Source organism: Mirounga angustirostris, unplaced genomic scaffold (assembly GCF_029215605.1).
Source record: "Mirounga angustirostris isolate CCGP_5_RB_7025 unplaced genomic scaffold, mMirAng1.0.hap1 SCAF_9, whole genome shotgun sequence".
Lineage (NCBI taxonomy): Eukaryota > Metazoa > Chordata > Mammalia > Carnivora > Phocidae > Mirounga > Mirounga angustirostris.
In genome coordinates, this window is record NW_026991717.1 from 117,434,226 (window position 1) to 117,452,487 (window position 18,262).

The window sequence follows — 18,262 nt, forward strand, 5'->3', positions numbered from 1 at the left end:
ACTAGCTCTGCAGTGCTGTGACGTTTTATTTCTTGACTTGGGTGGTGGTTACATGTGTGTTTCCTTTATAATTATTTATTAAATTGTACATGCTTGTGGACCTTTTTTTTTTATCTATGTTACATCTCAAAATAAAAGAAAAAAGTAAATTCATTTTTAAGTAAAAGTATTACAGAACACCTAGAGCTGTTCTATTATGCTTGGGGGTCTATGTGAAGCACAAGTAGAGGCCCTGCTTCAAGCCACCTGCCAGAGAAGCTCTACTGTGCTCCTACGAGAGAGAAGTGTGGCTGGGCAGAGGTCTGACGGCTCTCTCTGCAGTGGGCCAGAAGTAACAGTTCATGCGAGGCTGACGCTAGTTTTCAGTGTTAATTTGAGAACAATCCTACCGCCGTCTTGAGTCTTAAGAATAACTTTATGATAGGGGTCACCTGGATGGCTCAGTCGGTTAAAGTGTTCAGTTCTTGGTTCTGGCTCAGGTCATGATCTCAGGGTCCTGGGACTGAGTCCCGCATCAGGTTCCCTGCTCAGCGTGGAGTCTGCCTGTCCCTCTCCCTCTGCTCCTCCCCCTGCTCTCGCTCTCAAATAAATAAATATCTTAAAAAAAAAAAAAAAAAGGAATAACTTTATGATAGGCTGAAATGAATCAGTGATGAATGTTCACGGCCACTCAAAGCCACAACAGCAGCAAGTGTAAAAGACGAAAGACTGTTAACCTAAAAATATGAAGTTAGAGGGACTGAATTTGGGTTTTCTAAGGACATCTCATATCACCGAGGAGCTTGAGGAGGTGGGAGTAGAGTGAATGCACTCTGAAACAGTGGTGTTCAAACTAAGATTCCAATTCACCAGGTCTGGGAGATGGGGCAAAAATCAGTATTTTAAAAACAATTCCAAAGGGTATTTTTTTTTTTTTTTTGACTTTCCAGATTGGGAACCAATGTGTAATGACACCGTGATTACTTTCCCAGCAAAGCCAGGGTCCCTGCTACTTTTCCCTCTAGGTCCCCTTGGTTTTCTCCACCTTTGGTTGCAAAAGAATTGGTACAGCCTGCCACCCACAAACGTTTGAGAAGCAGTGATTTTGTCTGCCACGCCTAGCTCGCTTGGGAGGAGGAGGTGTGGAAATAAAGGTGACTGTACACAAACCAGAAGGCTACGTACATCAGTGAACAGTGGTTACCTCTGGATGGCAGGTGAATGATTTCTCTTGGGCTCTTTTCATTTCCAAATTTTCTATGCCGAGTTTCTTATATCAAACATTTAAATGAACATTTAAAAGACTCACGAGAACAGACATCCTCTGCTCTTGCCAAACTGGTTTCTGCTTCAGGAGCTGAGCACAAGCCGGTGTCCTGCACCGTGGCCCCACCTGGCATCAGGGACAGCAATGAGGGAAGGGTGAAAGAGCGAGAAGCCCAGGACGGGCCAGGGCTCTGCAGGTACACTCTACCCTGAGCTCATGGCTTCTGAAGGATTTACTTGGGGATGTGCAAAAACATTTCTAGATCTTTCTTTTCCTTCCCCGCCTCCAGTCTGAGCCCTGAATCGCCACTTAAAGAAGTCACTTGCTCCTTAGTCCTTTTCAATATTGATTTATTTACTGTACAAAATATTTACACTATCGCTGCAGCGGTCTGGCCCCTTTGCCTGGCCTGACGGATCTGCAGCAGCGCTTGGTCTCTAGAAAACACGCTGATGCTCTCCTTGGTGTTCACTCGGTGCTGGCTTGGTCTCCTTCCAAGACACTACAAGGCCAGCCGTTCACATGGCCCCCCAAGTACCTGGGCCACAGGAGCATAAATCAAAGAACTGGCCAAAATAAGAAACGTGAAATTCACAATTGCCCAAGAAGTAACAGGTATTCTTCCTCCTGACATGTTGTACCTTTTCCCCATACTGGCTGGTAGCACAGCAGGGTTAGAAAGAAAGGTAAAAGAAAAGGCCAAACAGGGCAAAGATACTTTGGAACAGACTTAGGAGACAGAGTACACTGGAAGAATAGAAAACCACAACAGTACCAAAGGGTTTATGTTCAACCAAGACCCTGGGGCTGAGGCCTACCACAGGGCTGCAAGCTGCCACAGCCGGGCTGTAGTAACACCCAGGATGAGCCAAAAAGTGCTACGACCAGAGCTGAAAAGGACAGATCTCGCCAAGAAAATCAAATCGAGCTCCAGCATTGGTCTCCAGAGGGCCACTGGAGGGGAGAACGCAGAATCCAGAAGAGAAGAGCTGCCAAAGACAGCAGAACCAGCCCCTGAGCCCCCAGCTGGAAACCCCTCTCTAGGCCCGAGGGGCAGCATCATGTTTCCAGGGTGATGATGAAACTTGCCTGTATTTGTCCCATGGGAAAACGCTGGAGCAAGCAGCAGCACCTTGTCCTGGTCCCTGAGGACAGCAGTGACCGTGTGGCATGGAGGACCCTGGCTGGGGGTGTCGAGGCCCTGATGCTGGATCCTGGACCCAAGAACGAGTGAGGTCAGCACCCACGCCAAGAAGGACAAATGACAACCGCAAAGGAGTGAGATCAGGCCGCAGCAGGAGCAGCTCAGGAGGGCTGGTTCCTCGTGGTCCCTGGGAACAGGAGGGCTCAGACAGGCTTCCAGGAGGCCGAGGCACGGCCACAAGCCCCGCCTCATCCCCGGACTCTGTGGACTTGCTGGTTTTGGCAGTAAAGATGGCTTGTAATCAGGGTTGAATGCCCCGTTGAGAATGGTAGCTTGCAGCAAAGCCTTCTTAAAAACAGAGATTCGGGAAGTTGATGAGATATTGAGTCTTGAAAATGGCTGCATTCAAATTGTCATGAAAAAGGATGGTGTGACTTACCAAGAGCCAGTGGCAGTTTCTCTTCAGTCACCGTGTAACAGTGAACCTACTAGATCGTCCTCCCTCCTCAGGGGCTCTTGCTGGCAGCTTAGAGAGGGAAGGAGGTCAGTGGGCCACTGGGTGTTTGCTGTCGGACCCCGCAGACCTGTGATTAAGCACTTCAGCCACTGATCCCTTTTCCCTTGCCTCAGTGCCGCCAGAGAATACTAAGCAAGGAGAGAGTCAGGGAGTCTTAGCATGCTATTCTTACTACCCCAAACCCTTGCTACAAAATTTTCTTCCGTAGAAAGCTAAAGAATCCCTAGCTCTTAGCAGACTGCATAAGGTGGAGCTAAGCGGCCAGGCCCAGCCACACCTCAGTGTATAGGACAAACTCAGGGACAAACATCAGTAGTCTTCCAGGCCAGCCAGAGGCCTAGACGTGCCCTAAAGGAAAATCATTTTCAGCACTGGAAGCTATGGCCCAGCTATCTTTCACATTCTTGGGTCTGTTTTTTCTCACTGGCTCAAACTCAAGAAAAAGCTTAGAGAGTTCTTTATGGATTAATGATCATATCCAGAAATGCCTTCAGGGAAAAAAGCTCCTTTTCCAGTTCTGACACCACAAAAAAAGATCCTTTTGTGCCATCAGTCCCCCTTCGAGGTAGACCAGTGGTGGACCTGAGGCCGCCATGGTGCAGAGGGACGAAAATGAGGACTGCTCATGTGGGTCACTTGCTATCTATGCTTCTCCCGGCTCCTGGTGGGAAGGGGCCATTGCCCTGTGCCCAGGAAGGACTCACGTCGCCGAAGGGCAAGTAATGCGGGCCGCAGAGGGACCTGTCGGGGCATCGGCACAGGAGGCTGAGCAAGGCGGGCCCCAGCCTGCTAAGGAAGCCGAGCCATTTGTGTAATCTCCCTCAGCTCCCGAGATCTTCTGAGAACCAAGTGAAGTGACAGCAGCGTGGTCCTCTTCTCATGAGTGAGCAGCTCAGACTCCACGCCGTGCCGAAGTGGCCGGTGGGGGAGAGGTGGAGGGGAAAGCGAGGGAGCAACCCGGCTCGTAGGCGAGCCAGTCCTCCAGACACGGGGAAGCATGCAGCAGCTTCTGGCCGATGGAGACGCGTTAGGGTCGGTGGTTGTCACGGTGTTAGGTGCACCCAGGTGCTCCAGGAAGCACGGGCGCCCGGGGGGTGGCAGGAGAGTGGTCAGAGCATGCCGAAGCCCTCGCAGCCCTCACTGATGGCCAGCTGCAGCATCCTGTGCACCTCTTCGTACGAGTCATATGTGGGGAGGCACAGCTGGTTAAAACTGAAGGGCAAGGGGAGAAGTGATTAACTCACACCACCAAAAACCCCGACCAGGGCTGGAAGAGCCTCCCCCACCAGGAGTGTGCCCTGGGCAGCGTGCGACCTACCACGTGTGCGCCGTCGGGAGCGTGCTGTGGGTCGGAGCGGCAATAATCTGGAACGAGGGACAGAGGGCGGCAAAACCTCCGGGTGGTAGCTGAGAGGAGCCCGTCGTGAACTGCAGCAGCCGAGCCAACTCCTCCTGGGTCAGACTGGACACCACGGTCCAGAACCACCTCATGACCTGGCAGGGAGAGCACAAGGTGGGGGTCACACTCAGTGTGCAGCCTGGCACTGGACCCTGGGGAAAGAGGAGGACAGCCGGAAGTGGGGGACACGGGTAGTGACGGTGAGAGCTGACAACTACTCCAGACATTTACCCTGTCACACCAGCAGCGGGGCAGGCCTGACTGGCTGGTTCTGTTTCTCGGCCTTTCTAATGTACCACTCCTGCGGCAGATGGCACAGCCGCCCTTAGGGACCAGGGCTCCCTTCTGCTTGGACAATCAGCTGTCTTTCCCTCGTGTACCATTTTTTTCCCCAGTTGAAGTGTCTGCCTCTCTGACTCTAAAGTCTTTCCTTGCCACATGGCACAAACCCAGTGAAAAGAAGTCTGGCCCACTTACCTTTTCTCTGAAATGCCATGAGCCGCCAACAACCACTGCATGGGCTTTGAAGTCAGACACACTGATGTCCCCAGTCCCACACATCAGCAGCTGGAGAAGACAGTCAGGTGTTACTAGGACAGTCGGAGACAAACACCCAATAAAAGGTCCAAAGAGCCTATGTTAACATGCAAAACATGGAATAAAGGAAACACCAGGAAAAAGACCAGAAGGTGAGATCATACATAATGCCAGAACTCTGCTTTAGGAAAATCAATTATAACAGACCAATGGTTCCTAACCAGTGTGGTTAAAAAAAAAATCCCACAGCTTTTAAAAAAATATTGTATATTATTGTATATTATTGTGGCCTTACCCTAGACCTGCTGAACCAAAATCTCTAGGAATGGGTTAGGAACTTGTGTATTTTGAAAAAGTTTCCCGTTACCGATGTGCACCTCTAATTTAGAACTACTGCTGTGTGGGGGCGCCTGGGCGGCTCAGTCGGCTAAGTGTCTGACTCTCGATTCCAGCTCAGGTCATGACCCTGGGGTCATGGGATCGAGCCCTGTGTCAGGCTCTGCGCTCAGTGGGAAGTTGGCTTCTCTCCCTTCCTTTCCCTCTGCTCGCGCACATGTGCTCTGTCTCTTCTCTAAAATAAATAAATAAATCTTAAAAAACAAAAAACAAAGAACTACTGCTGCAGATTATTTGGAATTGAAACAAAAGACAAATAGAGAACCAAGTATTGACTGAGACTGTTCTGGACATGGCCTAGGAATACCAGGAAGAAAAGGCAGGCCCCCCCCCCCTTTGATGAAAACCCCCAGCTCCATTTATGAATTTGTCAGATGGCCCTTCCTGTTTCCCAGGATCCATCCTTCTTTTGTGGATTGAACTTTTACCACCTTCTCTTCAGCCCTGCCTCTACTTGGTCAGATAAATTAAAAAGTATACTAAAAAATGAGAAATTAATGCTATCAGAAGCCTGAACCTCTTGCTGATGTCCTAATTTGGTTCTAGATCCAGCAGGTGACTTAGCAGACTACGAGTACTCCTTCAATAGCTCTAAAGAATGATATGTCCTCATCAAGAGACAAGAAAAGCCCAAATTAAGCCTGAGGAGCTTTGGCTCCTTCAAAAAGAACCTGCTAAGCTAATGAGTACGAGTAGGGTGTGGAACAACTCTAAGAGACTGTGTCCTTTCTTCCTCCTCACTTTTACAAATTGTTACAAAGGTTATGCTTCATGATAAACCGAAATACAGTTGATGTTCCTCAGCCCAAAAAATAACAGCATTAGGTGACAGGTCTATTGGAAACTTAAGGGTGAGAGATGGAGCATTCATTTTGTTTGAATTTCATGTCTGAAGGTACAAATGTGACAAAAATCGCACACGACTTTGATTCTTGTTCTCAAGGCCAATTCAGTTAATAAGAATAGACACTGTACAAGACCACCAGAAACTATTTTTTGTTTTCTCATTTCTGAAGAAGAATCTCCTTATAGGAAACGGTTTGCAAAAACACACTCCTCATAAAGGCTGTGGCAAGTTGGAACCAATACCTTGCCATGTATGTATCATTTGTGAGCAACAGATCAATGACCACCTGATTTTATTTTTTGCCCACAACTTCTATTTTGATAATTACAGAATGGTATTCACCATCTTAGGTCCATTTTTCGGTTGTTACAGGGTCTGCAATAAGAATACATTGACTGTATAGTGTTGTAGCAAAAAACTGTGAAATTTGTCCCATCTTTTGGGTTGTCTCCTTCCCTGGAATGTAGCTCCATGAGGGCAGGGACTCTGTCCTATTCACTGCTAGCTCTCCAGTGCTTCAAACATCCATGTCTCCTGAACAAATAAATTCTATTATTCCCTTAAATCAACTTCAAGTGTCACAGGATTTACAAGGACTGTACACAATACCAGGTTCTTTACTCTTCAACCTGTATCACTAATACTGGATGAATAAATGACTATTAATTATTACTCTTCAAAAATAATTAGTTATTTGGTTTCTAATGTTCACATTCTAACGTTCTGAAAGCTGGAGACAGGGGCAATGCATGGAAGAGTGACAAAAGTGAAACCAACTCTTGCATGAAGGACTTTCCCACTGCATCTCACAACAGAAGGTGTAAGGAGCTGGTTCCTGTGGGCACACTCACTTACCCGGTCAAGAATGGGGGGTTCTGCAATTGTCAGCACTTACCTCAAGCTCGTTTTCATCAAAAATAGCCAAAAGGTTCTCAGGGACCAACTCATTCAGGCCTGAAACAAAGTGGCCGAGTTAAAGCCATACCCACACCATGGATTCAGGAGTTTTTAATCTCAAGGCCCAGAGTAGACGGGCTCTCACCTTTTAGGAAGTGTTCCACCTCCTCTTTCACTTGACTGGCCAGACGATATTGGGCCAATAAATTTAAATAGAAGATTTTATTTGCATTGGTGACTGGGGTTTGAGCTCCACCTGTCATGAGTTCTACAACCTGAAAGAAAAGGCAAAAGACAGATGGGGGAGGCTGTGGATGGGAATTGATTAGATGACACCTGCCCGGTATGGCCTGTAAACCCAGCCACAGTCATGAGTTTCTGCGGCACACTCAACCTCTCAACACATCTGGTTTTATACAGTTACTAAGCTTCAGCGGTCCTACCACTGTTGCCTAATCCACTGGCTACTAGGGTATCGGAGGGAGTCTTCTCTGACCAGGTCAAACCACGGTGATGCAACAGGACGGTGTCATGGTTCCTTGTTAGCAATATGCTGATGTCTCTATGATCCAAAATTAAGCCCCTCATGACCTTTTCTCTTAAACCCCTGAGCTGATTTATCTGACAATAAATAAGGCCAGATAAGTAGTGAAGAAGTCTTTTTAGATTTCAGAAATTCTAAGATGGGAACCACTGTTCATTTATCTTCCCAATGTGTTCCCGGAGGCCACGGGATTATGCATACAATGGTATCAGTGGTCACAATTCGTTAGTTGTTGCTATTTTGCTTTCGATGGTGTATTACTGCAACTTTACTGTCATCACCATCTGATACTATTTAACCCCATAACATAAACAGAATCAAATTTGCATCAGAAATGTTTTTGGCTGAGGTGACTGGGTGGCTCAGTCAGTTGAGCGTCTGCCTTCGGCTCAGGTCATGATCCCAGGGTCCTGGGACCGAGCCCCACATCGGGCTCCCTGCTCAGTGGGAAGCCTTCTTCTCCCTCTGCCTGCCTGCCTGTTTGCCTACTTGTGATCTCTCTCTCTCTCTCTCTGTCAAATAAATAAATAAAATCTTAAAAAAAGGAAATGTTTTTGGCCAAAAAGAAAATTTTTTTAATTAAAAAAAATTTTTTTTAATTAAATTAAAAAAGAAATGTTTTCGGCCAATAATTTTCTAGTAAAAAAGCCGAAAAATACACAGGCACAGCGTTAAAATAGGAGTTACCTATTTCACGACCACTTAAGTTGAGAAAGGTACTGCCGTCCCTCCCAAAGCTGCTTGTGCAGGGACACTTGATTTTCACTCAGTTCTTTTTCTACTGGGAAGTAGGAATGGGTGGGCTATATGGGTACATATGTCTTTTGCTCCATCATATGGACCAAGATCATCACGTGTGGGATGCAGTGTCCTGATATGGTTGCCACTAGCCTCACACGCCTATTTACATTTAATGAGAATAAAATAAAGTGAAAAATTCAGTTCCTTGGTGAATAACCAGGCACATTTTGGGTGTTCAAAGACAGCACAGATTAACAACATTTCCATAATTACAGAAAGCTCCATTAGGTAGCCCTGCTCCAGAGGAGGCCGGGAACCATGGGACCCACAGGCTTTGGTTCTCTTTCTCACCTTATCCAATTGACCTGATTTGTTATATTTCTCTTCTGCAAAGACCAGCTCCATCTCACTCATGTCATTGTTGAGGATGAAGCAAACTTTAGATTTGTAGAATTCTGGGTCATCTGTTTCAAAGTACTGAGAAGACAGAAAGAACAGAAGGTGATGACTCTTACCCAGAAATGAAATCTGTAACTGTTTGGAACCACTTACCCCTTCAACCTTAAGAATAATGAGCTCAGGGCGGAGGGATTCCAGAATTAATGGCCAGAGTCCTTGGTAAAAAAATGTATACCTAAGACTTTACCTTGTAATGCATACGTAGTCCTATGATTTGGGCCAAAAAAGAGCGGGTGAAGCGAGCTCGGACCAGTTGCTTGTAGGCTCCTCCTAGAGAGGACTCATAGAGACACTTGCCCACCAGCCGCCCTGCAAACTCATACATCTTCAAGCGCAGATGAGCGGGGCGATTAGGGTTGGGATGTACCTGTCAAAGAAAGAGATTAAAAGGCTCTGGGCCATTTTTCTTCAAGCTTAGTTCCGGAAAGACCCTCCCCATCAACTCTATCCCAAGGTAGCAAGAATTTCAGTGTTAGAATCAAAGAGTCATCTAAATGACATTAGTTATTCAGTAGCTACCGTGAGTAATTTAGAGTGACTGGAAGATGGAGGGCAAAGAGGGACCTACAGTAAGTAGAAAAATTTCACATTAAGTTTGTAGTCCCTGGCTGAGTATGGAAGCTAACCAGTGGATGATGTGATACCTTTACCCTAAACCAGAACTTCTTTCAAACAAAGTCTACTTCTCTACTCCCGATACCTCTGCCTAGTCAAAGATCTAGTACAGAATACAATGGCTTTAGGTGTGGTTTGAGAAAGTGGCCTAATCATTATAATAATTAGCAGATAGCCACTGCACTATATTTTAGTCAAATACTCATCTATCTGCTTCTCTTATTTTACAGACGAAATAATAAAGGCAAAGAGGAGGGAGGCAATCTAATTTGGGTTCATATTGTCAGTATCAAAATTAAGAAAAAGACACAGGTTGTCAAATTCCCAGGACAGTTTCAGGATCTCAAATCCTTCTTAGACTATCCATTATAACACAATTGACATTTTCCACCCACCCATGAGGAAGTCATAAACTCACTAATGCTTGGTTGTTGTCACTGAATCGGGTAAAGAGTTGATTGGTGGTATCAAATAGTGCTTTGCAGATGAGCTCAAACCATTCCCGGCGAGGCCCTCCCCAGTCCAGAGCTGAAAAGTATAATAAAAATAAAATGTGGGGTGCTTTGGGTGGCTCAGTTGGTTAAGCATCCAACTCCTGACTTCGGTTCATGTCATGGTCTCAGGGTCATGAGATCGAGCCCCGAACTGGGCTCTGCGCTCAGCAGGGAGTCTGCTTGGGATGCTCTCCCTCTCTCTCCCTCCTCTCTCTGCCCTTCCCCCTGCTGGCACACGCACTCTCTCTAAATAAATCTTAAAAAAAAAAAAAAAGCGATTCTGACCTACCACCTCTTATCACTTGTGCTCATGGATTCATCGTTCGACACTCTCCACCTTCCTTCCATCCCACATTAGTTTCCCCACTCCCCTCACCCACATAAACGGTGGCTTTTTTTTTTTTGAAATCCCACTCCTTTCTGTAGGATTATAGGATTCAAGATATTCTACTCACTAGGTTAATGCCCCCTAGTATGGAAACACAGGAGATCAGAGGTCCCAGGAAATGGACATTTCTCTTGTTCTACAAGGTTACTTTCCCATCCGGTCCAGACTCTTGGAGCTTACCCGCCCTCCCCCCAGTCCCCGTGTCTGCGCTCTACAGCTCCACCAAGCCACCTGGCCTGACAACACCCCCTTTTCTGCTTCAACTCATGACTTCTTTTTCCTTTGGAAAAATATGCTTGGGCAGGGGCAGGGGCAGGGGCAGGGGTAGGGGGGATATTTTTGTGATTTGTGTAGAGCAGGTAAGGAGGAGGGGAGGAATGGGGAAGAGAGTTAAAGAAAATGAACATAAGCTTTTAAAACTGACCTTCTTCATCTTGGAAAACCACTTCAAAGTTCTTGCTCCAGTCTGAGATGGAGAAATTCCGAGTGGCTTTCAGAGACTGAAAAGCAGTTAAGGGAAGGAAACTGTCAGAAGACCGGCAGGCATCTCTTGGGTGTTAGAGACAAGAACATTGCCACTGTCCCTTTAACTGTTAGTACTTGGAGGAGATACAGTACTCATAAACTTTAATCATATCATTTCATATTTAAAATGCACACATCTCCGGAAGAAATTTTAAGATTTTAAAAAACAATTTAATTCATCTTTACACTGTTGCTTTGTTGGGAAGTTGAAGTTTTTTTTTTTAAATGTTCATTTTACTAATGAGAAAACTCTTACATAAAGAAATAAAAGGACTCAAATTAGTAAGCTGTCAGCAAGAGAACCAAGGAGTCCTGGTTTTCAGTGAAGCACAGCGTCCACTGGAACTCTCTATCCCCAAGGCTGCGTTCAGACAGGGAGCCATGCCACACGGACAATGTGGCTGAGAAAAGGGGTTTCCAGTCACACCTACCAGAGCCAAACATCACAAACACTTTCTGGACAGGGACCAAGGCTTCTCATTCTTGAGGAATGCGAGAGCTATGCCAGTGTCTGCTCGGTGGAGACAGACACACATCAGGTGTTCCTTTTACATCAGACCAGAGTGACAACAGAAATCATTTCCTTTTAACCCAACAAAAGCTCTTCTCTTCCAGGGATTCAAGAACAAGAATGCTCTTCTGTAACAACTGCTTCTACCTCCCCCACGGAGAAGTTCCATGAGATGGTTCAGGAACTAGCTCAGTACAGATTGTAAAGCCAATGTGTCAACTAGTCTCTCCCCTCAGTCATGTCTTGAACAAATCCACCCCAAACTTAGTATAATCAGACACAGAGAAGAGCAGTCTTTAATAGATATGTTTAAAGAGAAGACAAATTTGGGTTCCCTAAGAAAGATGACCTGGAGGATAAAACCAAACACCAAAGAAGTTTCTAGTTGCAAAACCCTGACAACTGATGATGGAAATGAAACTTTACGCACCGATTCCAACAAGGTATGTCTGCTGACCTTCAGGGTGACTTTGGAATGTGGTCTTTTCATATGTACCTGCCGAAGCTCTCGCTGGAAGAAGTTCACCTTGTCTTGAAAGGTCTCAGAGCCTCCTGAGGAGTAAAAAGATCCATCATGATGACAGCCTCATTACAAGACATCTGTGCAGCCCACCCCGCACCTTCAGATGCCCAGGGTGGCTGGGTTCGCTGCCTTTCCTGTCGGAATCCCTGTCCAATCTTACCTATATTCTTATGGAGGGAGCGGATGAAAGTGGCTGCTAGAATGTTCCTCTCCTTACAGCTAAGCTCCACAGGTGGTTGAATGCCATCATCTACCACCAGTGTGAGGAGCTTATGAACAGGGTCAGGGCCAAGGTATGAAAACTAACAAAGGAAAAAAAAGAAGGCGTTAATCTATAAAACCCTCAAATCCAGCAAAAACTTTCCATATCCCTAACCTTCGGTACCAACCAATAAACAAATTAAGCCTGTCTTCTCTAAGTGAGCATCTCCTAGGAGTATATCGCCTTGGTTTTTTTTTTTAAGATTTTATTTATTTATTTATTTATTTATTTATTTATTTATTTATTTATTTATTTATTTGACAGAGAGAGAGACAGAGAGAGCAGGAACACAAGCAGGGGGAGTGGGAGAGGGAGAAGCAGGCTTCCCGCGGAGCAGGGAGCCCGATGCGGGGCTCGATCCCAGGACCTTGGGACCATGACCTGAGCCGAAGGCAGACGCTTAACGACTGAGACACCCAGGCGCCCTCGCCTTGTTCTTCATCTCAGTGTTCTATAATCCAATTGTACTTTAAATTATTTGAGTCACAGAGACTGGATTTAGTGAGGATCACAGGCAACACTACAGCCCTCCTAACATAAAATGTAAGAAGGATGAAGGCAGTAAAGATATATAAGATACAGGGGTACCTGGTGGTTCAGTCGGTTAAGTGTCTGCCTTGGCTCAGGTCATGATCCCAGGGTCCTGGGATCGAGCTCCAGGTTGGGCTCCCTGCTCAGTGGGGAGCCTGCTTCTCCTTCTGCCCCTCCCCCTGCTCGTACTCTCTTTCTCAAATAAATAAATAAAATCTTAAAAAAAAGATATATAAGATACAAATGACTACCTGATGAGGTTGGGCAGACTGGCTGGAGGAAAGCAATTCACTTTTAGATTTCAAAAGCTCAGAGAAGTTAAAACAAATGTTTTTAATACATGAGAATGCTCATTCTAAAAGAGTTTACTTCAGCACACTGGGAAACCAAGTTTGGGCCAGAACCGCCAACGCCCTCTCCATTAACTTAGTCTCAGTGGCAAAAGATAACTGTTGAAGAATTCTGACTTGCTACTAACTCCTGTTTCTGTAGGCATGTGTCCCTCTAGAACTTCTATTTTCTTCATGCCATGTTGTGAGGAGAAAAGGACCCTTTCTTGATTTGGCAATGAATCCTGTGTGCACGATAAGAACTTCCAGAAACACCAAAAGCCCTTCTAGGAAAAAAGAAAAGGCGGAAACATTCCAGGGTTGAAGTCTCCTCAGCATGAACCAGATGTAAGGTCCAACTTACTTTTGTTCCTGGGCACACTCGGAAGGTATAAAGGCGCCAGGGAATGATTTTCAGGTAGAACTCCTTCACTGAGAATTGCTGGAGGACGAAAATACAGAAAAGGAAGTGAATGATAAATAGAAAGGGTCTACTGGGGTATCATAATAAAAAAATCAGAGTCCCTACTCCATTCCTCATAACCTTTTCCCTATAGGGACAAAGAGGATAGTTTTTTAGTACTAACATCAAATCAATAACATCAATTCTATCTTAAAATACGCAAATCAAAAATATTACTCTGACAATGCAATTTCACATAGAGACATTTCATAATCTTAACATTCAAGTTTCACCACCATTTCTAAATGTCTGAGATCAGGTTTTACTTTAGGAGTAAACATTTCACCTAGAAACTATCAAAATCTCCCTCTGTTGAGCTGGGTGCTGCTCAAAATTCCTCAATGGACAGGAGATACCAATGGCCTACACCCACTGCTTTAACTCTATTAGAATGGTACCAAGGATCTGTCACGGGAGGGCAGGTGAGGGGTGGGGGTATGTATGAAGGTGGTGGTGTGGGTTCAAACAAAAAAGTTCATTAAAAATACGTAAGACTAAAGAAGGGTCTCTTTATACTGTTATAAAAAAAGGAAAAGACAAAACAGTAACTTTTAATTTAAAAATACTGTTATCTACATGTATAGATCAGGACTTTTTGATTTTTAAAAAATTCTTCATGAAGAAAATTTCAAACACATACTAAAGAAGAGAAAATGGTACAATGAGCCTTAACAGTTATCACTTCATAGTCAATCTTGTTTCATTACCTCACCCTGGCCCTCATTCCCATTCCCCTAGTCCAAAGTAGGGCTAGATTTTTAAATGATAAATGACACGTAGCAAAGTCTGAAGTAGAACGAAATTAGTACTCTGTTTTGGTTATGAGATTAAAGGGATGTAACAGGATGTTTCAAGAGTTCTTTTTTTCTGCGATCTGAATGACTAAGCAAAATATAAACATTAAAAAGAAAATTCCTAACACAAAGTGCCTCTCAGCTCAGGGGCCTTGGGAGCTCACCTCCTTGCCTCTGCCAAAATTTCTCTATTCCAATCTTGTTGCCTGATAGTGACATGCATCTATTGTGGTTTCACAAAGCACAGAATGAAAGAGCAAATTGTTTCAAAACAGCATAAAGGGCCAACAGTAATTTTTATACCAGCGAAAAATTTTTAATGGTCAAAAGTAGCTTTCTTTAAAATTCTAAGAGCCATGCCTTGAAAAATCTTCCCAGGAGTAATCAAAGACCACCTCTGGTGCCTAAAGCACCAGGGCACGCAGAATCTCTAGAGAGAGTTTTCACCTCGTCCAAGCCAAACAGGTGCAGCAAAAGAGGGGGCACAATCTGCTGCTCAACCTTAAGTAGCCTCTCTTAGTATCCCAGAAACCCTACAAGTCAATGATCTTGCCCTGATTCTCACACTAATACTTTGTGGTTTTTTACCAACGGCCGATTATATGCAGGTTCAGGCAGGGGGATTTTGAGACAAGAAATGGGAGGTCTAGGGCCGCCTGGGTGGCTCAGTTGTTAAGTGTCTGCCTTTGGCTGAGGTCACGATCCCGGGGTCCTGGGATTGAGCCCTGCATCGGGCTCCCTGTTCAGTGGGGAGCCTGCCTCTCCCTCTCCTTCTGCCCCCGCTCGTGCTTTCTCTCTCACGCGCGTGCTCTATCTCAAATAAACTCTCAAAAAAAAAAAAAAAGAATGGGAGGTCCAACCTTTGGTGACACATAGCAGTACACCTTCTTTGGTTTCTTCACCTTCTCAGGGGTCTGGCACTCAGAGGGTGAATCTTCATCTTCCTCCTCCACAGCTGTAGAAGGCCGGCGCTGGGAGGAGCTCATGTGCATGGGCGGAAGGTGCCAGGGCGTGCTGGTACAGTTGGTAGCATTATAAAGATAAGCCTCAAAGTAAATGCTCACTCCTGAGGTGGACACATTGCGTTCAACAATATTCTTCTCATTCTCTGAAGTGTAACAAGGAACAAGGTTTTAAAGTAGGAGACGGGGGAGAAAAGAGATGACCTATCACTAGACCTTTAGTCCACAGGACTCTAAGCCAAGTTTGGTTCAAATAGCAAATGTGTGTGAGGCTGGGCTGAACGATGCAGACACACAAAGAACGAGTGGTCTGGGAATGGGACTAAATCACAGCTTTTCTTTCAACTCACCACTTAGGACAATAATGTCAAATTCACCATTATTGATTGGCTGATTTTGGTATGAAATGCAGGCATGGAAGCAGCCACGAGAATGCAGGGTGAGTCGCAAGAACACCTGGCAGGTCTGCCTGTTGGATGTCACTGACTTCTCAAACGAGACACCAGTGCTCTCTTCTTCTTGAGGACCGAGCTATGGGAGGAAAACAGAGCATCACTGAACATATAGAATTGTCCCTACTGCATGGCAATTTACTTTTTACAACGAACTTTCCTATCTACAAGCTGATCTAAGTTTCATAATTACTCATGAGATGGGCACTGCCAGACGAAGGAAGGACAGCACAGAAGTCAGGGTGGAGACAAAAGGAAGTGAATGAGAAGGGGTGAGAATGACAGAGAAGGAGCACACAGATGAGGAAGGGAAGCTGCTTACCTCATGGATGGACACACCGTAATTGTGCTCATCTCTCAAGGATGCAGAATTGTTGGTAGGGTTGTCATACTCATCTCGGGGCACTATTTGAAGGGTGTGTGGCTGTCCACAGGTCAACACCAGAGTAGAAAAATGGCACACTATCTTGGTCTTGGAAGGAACCACCATTCCTGGAACAGACAATGGAATCTAATCCTTAGAGGGGGGCTTTTCAGAGCACAAAGATCTCCTCAATCAGTGAGTCCCAGGGAGCTGGGCCCCACCCAATTCCTAGGGATAAACACCACCATTAAGAGGACGAGAAAAAGAAAGATTCATTCCAATAAACTGAGGGACTCATTTTCACAAATTTCCAACCAATGCTGCACTAAACAAAATGAGAAAAGGACTCACAGGAAACAGAACTGAGAGTTCCATAGTGCCTACAGTCCCACTGGGAACCTACAAGTGAGGCAGGCCTCAGAAATAAGTGCTAAACAACCACAAAACAAAGAAACAAGCAAAAAAACAAAAAACAAAAAAACCCCCTGAAACAGGTGCAAATCTAAGGACAAAGGTACAAGACTCCTATGTTGAAAACTACAAAATGCGTATGAAAGAAATGAAGAGGTCTGTATAAAGTCAGAGGTTACCATGTTTATGAACTGGAAGATTCAACATAGTAAAGATGTCAATCCTCCCCAAGTAATATACAGGTTTAATACCATTCTTTTTTTTTTTTTAAGATTTTATTTATTTATTTGACAGAGAGAGACACAGAGAAAGAGGGAACACAAGCAGGGGGAGTGGGAGAGGGAGAAGCAGGCTCCCGGCAGAGCAGGGAGCCCGATGCAGGACTCAATCCCAGGACCCTGGGATCATGACCTGAGCCGAAGGCAGATGCTTAACGACTGAGCCACCCAGGCGCCCTGGTTTAATACCATTCTTATCAAAATCTCAGCGAGAGTATTTGTAGATATAGAAAATAGTGTTCTAAAATTTGTATGGAAAGAGAAAGGATCTAGGGTAGCAAATAACAATCCTGAAAAAGAGTAAAGTAAGTTTACCCAATTTCAGGATTTACTGTATAGCCACAGTAATCCAGATTCTGTAGTACTGATGGAGGGACAGACCCATAGATCAATGGTACAGAACAGAGGACTCAGAAATAGACCCCTGCAAATATGCCTAACCTATCTTTAACAAAGGTACAAAAAAAGGGCAATGTAATAGGGGAAAGATGGTCTTTTCAACAAATGGTGCTGGAACAACTAGACATCTATAAGGAAAAAAAAATCTTGACACAGTATACAAAAATTAACCAAAAATGGATCACAGCCTTAAATATAAAATGTAAAACTTCTCGGGAAAAAAACAGGAGGAAATCTTCAGGATCTAGAACTAGTCACAGAGTTCTCAGATACCTAAAGCATGATCCTTAAAAGAAAAAATTAATAAACTGACTTCATCAGAATTAAAAACTTTTGCTTTGTGAAAGACCTTGTGAAGGGGATAAAAAGAAAGGCTAAAGATTGATAGAACAGGGGTGCCTGGGTGGCTCTGTCAGTTATCAGGTGATCAGGCCATGATCCTGGAGTCCCGGGACCGAGCCCCACATCAGGCTCCGTGCTCAGCAAGGAGCCTGCTTCTTGTTCTCCCTCTGCCCCTCCCCACTCATGCTTTCTCGCTCTCAAATAAATAAATAAAATCTTAAAAAAAAAAAAAGGACAGGGACGCCTGGGTGGCTCAGTCAGTTAAGCGTCTGCCTTTAGCTCAGGTCATGATCCCAGGGTCCTGGGATCAAGTCCCGCATCGGGCTCCCTGCTCCGCGGGGAGCCTGCTTCTCCCTCTGCCTCTGCTTCTCTCCCTCTCTCTCATGAATAAATAAATAAAATCTTTAAAAAAAAAAAAAAGGACAGAACATATTTGCAAACTATATATATAACAGAGGACTAGTATGTTGAATATATAAAGAATTCTCAATAGTAAAAACCAAAAACATCCAATTAGAAAATAGGCAAAAGGGGGCGCCTGGGTGGCTCAGTCGTTAAGCGTCTGCCTTCAGCTCAGGTCATGATCCCAGGGTCCTGGGATCGAGCCCCGCATCGGGCTCCCTGCTTGGCAGGAAGCCTGCTTCTCCCTCTCCCACTCCCCCTGCTTGTGCTCTCTCTCTCGCTGTGTCTCTCTCTGTCAAATAAATAAATAAAATCTTTAAAAAATAAAAAAAAAAAAGAAAATAGGCAAAAGACATTTCACCAAAGAAGATACACAAATGGCAAATAAGCACATGAAAAGATGTACAGCATCATTAACCATTAGGGAAATGCAGATTAAAACTACCACATCCTTGGGACGCCTGGGTGGCTCAAGTCAATTAAGCATCTG

At 45.0% G+C, this 18,262-nt stretch overlaps 1 protein-coding gene across 9 annotated transcripts in view; it reads right to left on the reverse strand.

Moving 5' to 3' along the window:
• Positions 1 to 18,262, reverse strand: part of AREL1 (apoptosis resistant E3 ubiquitin protein ligase 1) — a 68,228-nt gene that overhangs the window by 24,113 nt on the left and 25,853 nt on the right. For 6 of the 9 annotated variants that reach the window (XM_064571358.1, XM_064571360.1, XM_064571359.1 and 3 more), the window contains 15 exons: positions 15,899 to 16,068; positions 15,475 to 15,655; positions 15,023 to 15,270; positions 13,270 to 13,347; positions 11,944 to 12,085; positions 11,691 to 11,812; positions 10,649 to 10,724; positions 9,761 to 9,870; positions 8,915 to 9,094; positions 8,620 to 8,745; positions 7,129 to 7,258; positions 6,982 to 7,040; positions 4,784 to 4,873; positions 4,226 to 4,401; positions 1,583 to 4,119 (listed from right to left, as the gene is read on the reverse strand). In XM_064571358.1, coding sequence (XP_064427428.1) covers positions 4,017 to 4,119; positions 4,226 to 4,401; positions 4,784 to 4,873; positions 6,982 to 7,040; positions 7,129 to 7,258; positions 8,620 to 8,745; positions 8,915 to 9,094; positions 9,761 to 9,870; positions 10,649 to 10,724; positions 11,691 to 11,812; positions 11,944 to 12,085; positions 13,270 to 13,347; positions 15,023 to 15,270; positions 15,475 to 15,655; positions 15,899 to 16,068 — 1,991 coding nt within the window. In that variant the 3' untranslated portion in view covers positions 1,583 to 4,016. Of the gene's footprint in view, positions 1 to 1,582; positions 4,120 to 4,225; positions 4,402 to 4,783; positions 4,874 to 6,981; positions 7,041 to 7,128; positions 7,259 to 8,619; positions 8,746 to 8,914; positions 9,095 to 9,760; positions 9,871 to 10,648; positions 10,725 to 11,690; positions 11,813 to 11,943; positions 12,086 to 13,269; positions 13,348 to 15,022; positions 15,271 to 15,474; positions 15,656 to 15,898; positions 16,069 to 18,262 lie in introns of those variants that run through there. The other 3 variants (XR_010405269.1, XR_010405270.1, XM_045901238.3) reach the window with 2 other exon arrangements.